At 40.4% G+C, this 6091-nt stretch overlaps 1 protein-coding gene across 1 annotated transcript in view; it reads left to right on the top strand.

Annotated features, from left to right (window-relative positions):
* Positions 1-4904: 4904 nt before the first annotated feature.
* The window catches only part of LOC306700566 (heterogeneous nuclear ribonucleoprotein C-like), a 35138-nt gene continuing 33951 nt past the window's right edge, over positions 4905-6091 (top strand). Inside the window, exon 1 of the mRNA XM_079165612.1 lies at positions 4905-5009. Coding sequence (XP_079021738.1) covers positions 4988-5009 — 22 coding nt within the window. The 5' untranslated portion in view covers positions 4905-4987. The remainder of the gene's footprint in view (positions 5010-6091) is intronic.

The following is a 6091-nucleotide window of genomic DNA, read 5'->3' as shown; positions in this document are numbered from 1 at the left end:
AGTGTAAGATTACAGGCAGAGGGTCATCAGGTGGGCTTGCTCTTGTTTGGTTGAGTCGGGACCACGACACACAGATGGCTCAACAGTGTGCTCCAGTATCCCAGAAGCACACCCCTCTTTACCTGCACCCTCACATTCAACATGGTGCCATGCCATTGTTTTGACGGCCATTTTTCTGAAACCTCAATAGCCTGAAAAATGTCCCATTGGATTGAAAGCCCATTTTTCCGACAGCCTGTTGTCCTGAAAACAAACGGCCATTGCATTGAAAATACACACTCTCCCTGCAACAAACACAGATGGCTTATTGCGCCATGTGTGGCGTACCTGTCATCAGACAAAGACATGACTCTGATTGGCTAGTATTCATTGCCTTCAGTGGCTGAGTTGGTTAGGTTTATGCGTGAGGACTGGGATTGGTTAATGTTATCTTTAATACAATTATAACTGTGTTCAGAACTGCAACTGCAGCACCTTACAGCAGCTGGCTAACAACATCAAGAAGACAGGACAAGACGGAAGTCATGTTGGCCCATATTACACAACATCACCTCCCCTCTTACAATAGACGTCCTCTAGAGTGGTGCCGGAATTAGTCCTAAAACCCGGATATGAGTTAGCATTTTTGCACTTGTGGTTCCCTCGTTATGATCATTGTGTTTTTTGAAAGAGTTTTTGGGTTGCTACCTGAAATAAGGTCTGCTGTCAACACAAAGTTAAGACATTTTAAAATGTTGCTTTATGATATAAAATACTTCAGTAAAAACTCCTCTCTGGAACTTTGAAGCGGTTGCTAAGAAGTAGCTAAATGAAACTACTAAATGTCATTATGGCGACTATACCGCCTTGACAGCCTTGTTGTGTATACTCATGTGACATGTGGTGTAGTTTGTTTACAGCTTGTTAGTATCATAAACTTAGTATCAAGAGCTTATTTTCTGTAACAATCCAAAATCCCACTGGCTTTTTGTCGAGGGAACCAATGCAATGCTAACTTCTGGGGTTGGTCTCCAAAAATGCATCATCCCTGCAGCACACTATGGAACAAACAACCGAGGTATTACTCATATTATTCAGTTCTCAAATTACCTTAACAAATGCTGTTATGTTTTTTCCATCCAGGGATGGATTGAAAATTGAAAATTGCAAAGACGTTAATAAACCCACAGTGTATTATGGTGTGTATGTATATCACTAGTGAAAAAATAGCCCTGTGCTACGATTTGTAGGTGTAAAAAAGCTCACCATTAGCTCTGTAGTTTATTTTCAGTTCTTTCTCCAACCGATTTGCATTTTAATCATTGTGAGAATTCAGATGTGACTTGGTTTTAAATAACTCTGTTCTGAACACAGCAGCAGTTAGTGTGAAGGAGAAAAAGGGTGTACGGACTTTAGTTGTCAATCTGACTTCTCAAGATCCGTCACACAAACAACAGAAACGCAGCCTGTTTTTATAGATTAAGTTTCATTGCAGGAACACGTTTTACATTTTTTAGAGGGTCTACTGTATGCCACTTATTGATTTCAGTTTTAGGCATTACTAGCTGACTATTGAACCTCAGCATGGCTGCCTGCTTCCTCATGAGAGTTCATCAACACTATAGCCCAGAGCCAATACTCTTTGCTATGTGGTCAATTTGTCAGTTGGCTAAGCACAGCTTGAATATGTCAACTAAAACAAACCTCTGCAGGCACAGCCTAGAGCCTTTCAACATAAATGCACAACACCTCTTTAGGAAATAACAATACGAATTATTGGGAAATAACAGAACGCAAATAAATTAGTAATGTTATTTTGTATTTAATCTTCAACCTTAATGGTTTGTATTGTATTCACATGCTTTATGTTAATTTCAAGCTAGTTTAATTTCTAATGTAAATCAATTATTATATATAAACTCTAATTTGTTTGTTTTTCTCCTGCAGAGAGGTTTTTTGTTGAATTTGTCCTTTTTATTTACTCCTGTCAAAATGTGTCCATTTGTTCTGTTTCCTGTGCTTTTAAACTCATTCCAACCATTACCTCATTCTGCAGGCTGATTTTCTCTCCCTTTGCTACCGCCCTCACCCTCAGCTCCTTCTGTTGAGGTGAGTCAGTCAGCCTGGCTGCATCAAGTCGGGTTCTGGTCCACTCCATCTTTCTCTCCCTCTCTCACCCCCTCGCATCTCTGCTGTTTCTCTTTTTGATTTCTCTGATAGCTTACAGTAAACCCAAATGCACTGATTTCTAAAAAGCAGATAAAGTTAAAGCCATAAACAATTACACTAGGAGGAGAAGCCTTTCTCCCAGAGTCTAGAAATGTATGAATAGTGTAAGTGCATTTATGTTAGGTGTACGCTCTTGCACATATAGAGAACTGTTTGTACATGTCCTTATTTTCCTGTGTGCTTAACAAGCTGCCAGGAGCAGCAGTGCTGGGCTGAGCTGCAGTTTTAGCAGTGTGGTCACAGTTTGAACTGTAGTTCATGTGATGATGTCTGGCCCAGAAAACCCATTACTAACAATCTGAATAAAACTGCCACATATATGAACAAATAAAGGATCTTAGAATTATTACAATCTGATCCATTATGTCAGTTATACAATGGTAAAATAAGTACTCATTTATTTTACTTGAGTAAAAGTAACAATACTGCAGTCTAAAGTCTTGTATAAAATATATATCTTCATTCTCACGAATAAATGCGAGCTAAACAAACGTTTTTACAAATTTAAAGTAATATTGGGTGAGTAAAGTCTGAAATTACCTCCACTGGAGTTTTTTATGTTCATTCTATGTCTATCTTCCTTTATTTTAAAGCACTTTGTGCTGCATTTCTTGTATGAAAAGTGCCATACAAATAAAGTTTGTTGTCGTCATTTTTACAGGTATGTCTCAGAGTACCTCTACCGGGGAAATGCATTCTGAACCACAGGTCATTTTTTGTCGTACTGGCTGCCATGCTACATCCAGCTCTCTTAATAAATCAGGGGTAACATAAACACTAGGTGGAATGAATCTTGGAACTTGTATCATCATACATCATCATACATCCATGGGGGACTGCTATGACACTACTGGCATCTTCAGCATTTACTGTCTATTGCAGAATGAGGTAACACAATGGCGATTGAGTCCATGGCCCACAGATGAAACTCCTTGCATTTGGAGCATTATGAATAGTGTGTCTGTGGCGTCATTCCCGTGGGAAATCACAAGCTGCGCTCTCTCGGACAACCTGGTCTCACAGAAATACGTGAAATGACCACGACCTCCTAACAGCGCATAGCGTGGTTGCCTTTTTGTCTGCAATATTCATTGATATTATTGATCATTTTTTTGTCAATCATATGTATTGGTTGTATATATGAAAGAGAATGTTCACCGTTTACATTGGTTTTACAGAATTGAGACATCCTCATGTTCTTGTTCAAGAATATTGAATGATCTCACCAAATACATCTGAGCTGTGAATGTTGCACAAGGCAGCTTGGTTACAACCTGTTTGTTTGAAGGGAATACCCATGCAGTATATCATTATCTTTTAATGCAAACATGCCATGTTTTCATTATGCTAAGATGGGTTTATGTTAGAGTTCAAATATTTTGATACGGGATGTCATTGACTAACATATAAAAGCAAACAAAAAAACAATTACTGAATCGAATAGTATCAGCATTAAGATCATAAAGGTCTTCACATTTTATAATATAACAGAAACACTGCTCTTCACATGAGACAGACACGGTTATCCAAGTGTTAACAGTTTAATAATGCAATTGTGCCACGGGTGAAAAGAGGTAATAATCATTTGACCGAGATTAAAGTTTGTCTTACAGCCAGTCTTACTCTGTGTTGGTTGTTAAAGAAGCTAATTAAACCCTCATGAAAGCTTCTCCTCGGGAGCCAGAAAGATTAAATACCCTCATGTGTATTCTCTCTCCAACTACCGCACAACAGAAATGGAGCAACGATTAAACAGCATGCACAGTTTGCAATGTGTTAAAAGTGATTCAGCTGGGTGTGTTTTCAGATGCTATATTAAGTCATGAATTAATCTCAATGGGGGAATTAACGTTGGGATGTGTAATAATAATGCTGCTGGAGATTTATTAAAAGCCTCAGTTTGTTTACATAGCTCACCTGTTCAATATAGTTTAAGTTTAGTGTGGTGATAAAGTCACTGCTTGTCTGAGCATTTTCAACTTAAAAATTGCAATTATAGTGTAGTGAAACAGCAATTGTTGCTCTCGTTGTTAATCCCTTTATGTCAGGTTTCAAATAATCACACAGGACATGTGTGTGTGTGCGTATCCAGTGTGAAGCCCATGACTGCCTCTCTTTTAAATAATCATTAATTAATACATAAATGATCTTCTTAAAATATGGCAAGTCTCTTTTCCCCCCCGAATCCACCTTGTGCATGTGCATGTATCATTTTGTGAATTAATAGTCTGTCTGTACATTGTCAGCGTCTGTGAGGTGCTCATCTGTGTCTTCGGGTCCCCGCTCTTTGACATGTGTTTTAAGACACACACACGCACGAGCGCGCGCGCGCACACACACACACACACACACACACACACACACACACACACACACACACACACACACGGACACACACACACACGCACACACATTCCGGCAGCTTCCTCTTCGCCTGGCTGCAATTTGTAAGCCCTGAGCTCCAGCCAAGCTCCTGTTGCTGAGGGGAAACCAGCTGCACACTCATCCAATCCTCCTGCCAGTTCTCCCGCTAATGGAACAGCCCAGTGCCACCTATGCACCCCTGCCATCGGAAAACATTTGGTACATCCTATTGGTGCTTCTCTAGCTGGTTTGGCACAGGCTCAGTAATATCACAGCAGTTAGCCAAACGGCAGCCTGAGCGTATACACACACAGCAAGAGTGAGGACGCAAAGAGAGAGTTGCAAGAGAGAAGCAAAGAAATCCTCGGCTAGCTCTAGAGTCTCTCAGTTTCCTGGTTGTTTTGAGATCCCTGATATGACCCTGTTCAGCCCAAGATGTGAGTATACGTATGTATGTATGTATGTGTGTGTGTGTGTGTGTGTGTGTGTGTGTGTGTGTGTTTATATGCATGTATTAGTGGATGTTTGCATGCAGCACTGTGTCTGAAAGACAATATTTTCCACTGTGCCTCTCGTTGTTTGCCCTACCCTCACATCTTCTGCCTTCCCTCCTACAAGCCCCTCTGTTCATAGAGTCAGCCTGTTTGCTCGTCTGAATCCCAGGTTCATTTCCACTTTTGCCCCAGAGCTGTTTTGTCTTTCTTTGTCCGTACCCACACATTGACCCAATCAGATGGTGGTTTTGAAAAGGATCTCTGGAATGTTTTTAGGTTGTGATGTAAACATTGTGATGCATGAAGAGGTGTTTCTGACAACTTAATTATACGTTCAAATCAACCTGTCTCATTGGCAAGGTCAGCATTTGCTCTCTGGGCATGAAGGCTTGTGAAACAGAAACGTATAAGCCTTAATTATGTCTTGATGATGGACTAAAGCATGCTTTCTTTCCCAGCTGTTGAATATGAATAGTGCGTCTCTTTTGTAAACTCATCTGAGCTGCAGAATCTCCTCACAACTTCCACACTAGTTCAGAAACAGCCCTTTGCTCACAAAGCTGCATTTCTGTTAAGTCTCTAGTGAAGTGTACAGCTGAAAGACTCTATTGTGAAAGTGGAACTCATAGGCGGTCTCTCTGTGGTTTCCCATAATGTGGGATCTTTTCAGGGTCTGTAACTCAGATCATGTACAGTCACTGTTCATTCACCTCCTTTTGTGCTGCTGTTGATAGAGACACTTTTCTGGCTCTGGTCTCAACATGTCATCTATTCATATCAACCTTTCATATCTTTTCTATCTGCTTTGCTTTATTTATCTGTGCATTGTGTTCCATGTTTTATGTTGACAGTTATGCCTGAAGTTACTCTGCATTTAGCCCTGAGAGCCAAAACTAAAACTTCATGCCGCTTGGCTCCAAGTCTGACCTGAAGTAATTTGCAGTGCATGACACGGAGAGGATGCAGCATGACAGCAAGAAGCATGCACGCTGCACTTTTACATCTTTATTTGACAAACTACCTTC

The sequence above is a fragment of the Pholis gunnellus genome, assembly GCF_910591455.1.
Source record: "Pholis gunnellus genome assembly, chromosome: 1".
NCBI lineage: Eukaryota > Metazoa > Chordata > Actinopteri > Perciformes > Pholidae > Pholis > Pholis gunnellus.
This window is presented reverse-complemented; position numbering and strand designations above follow the sequence as displayed.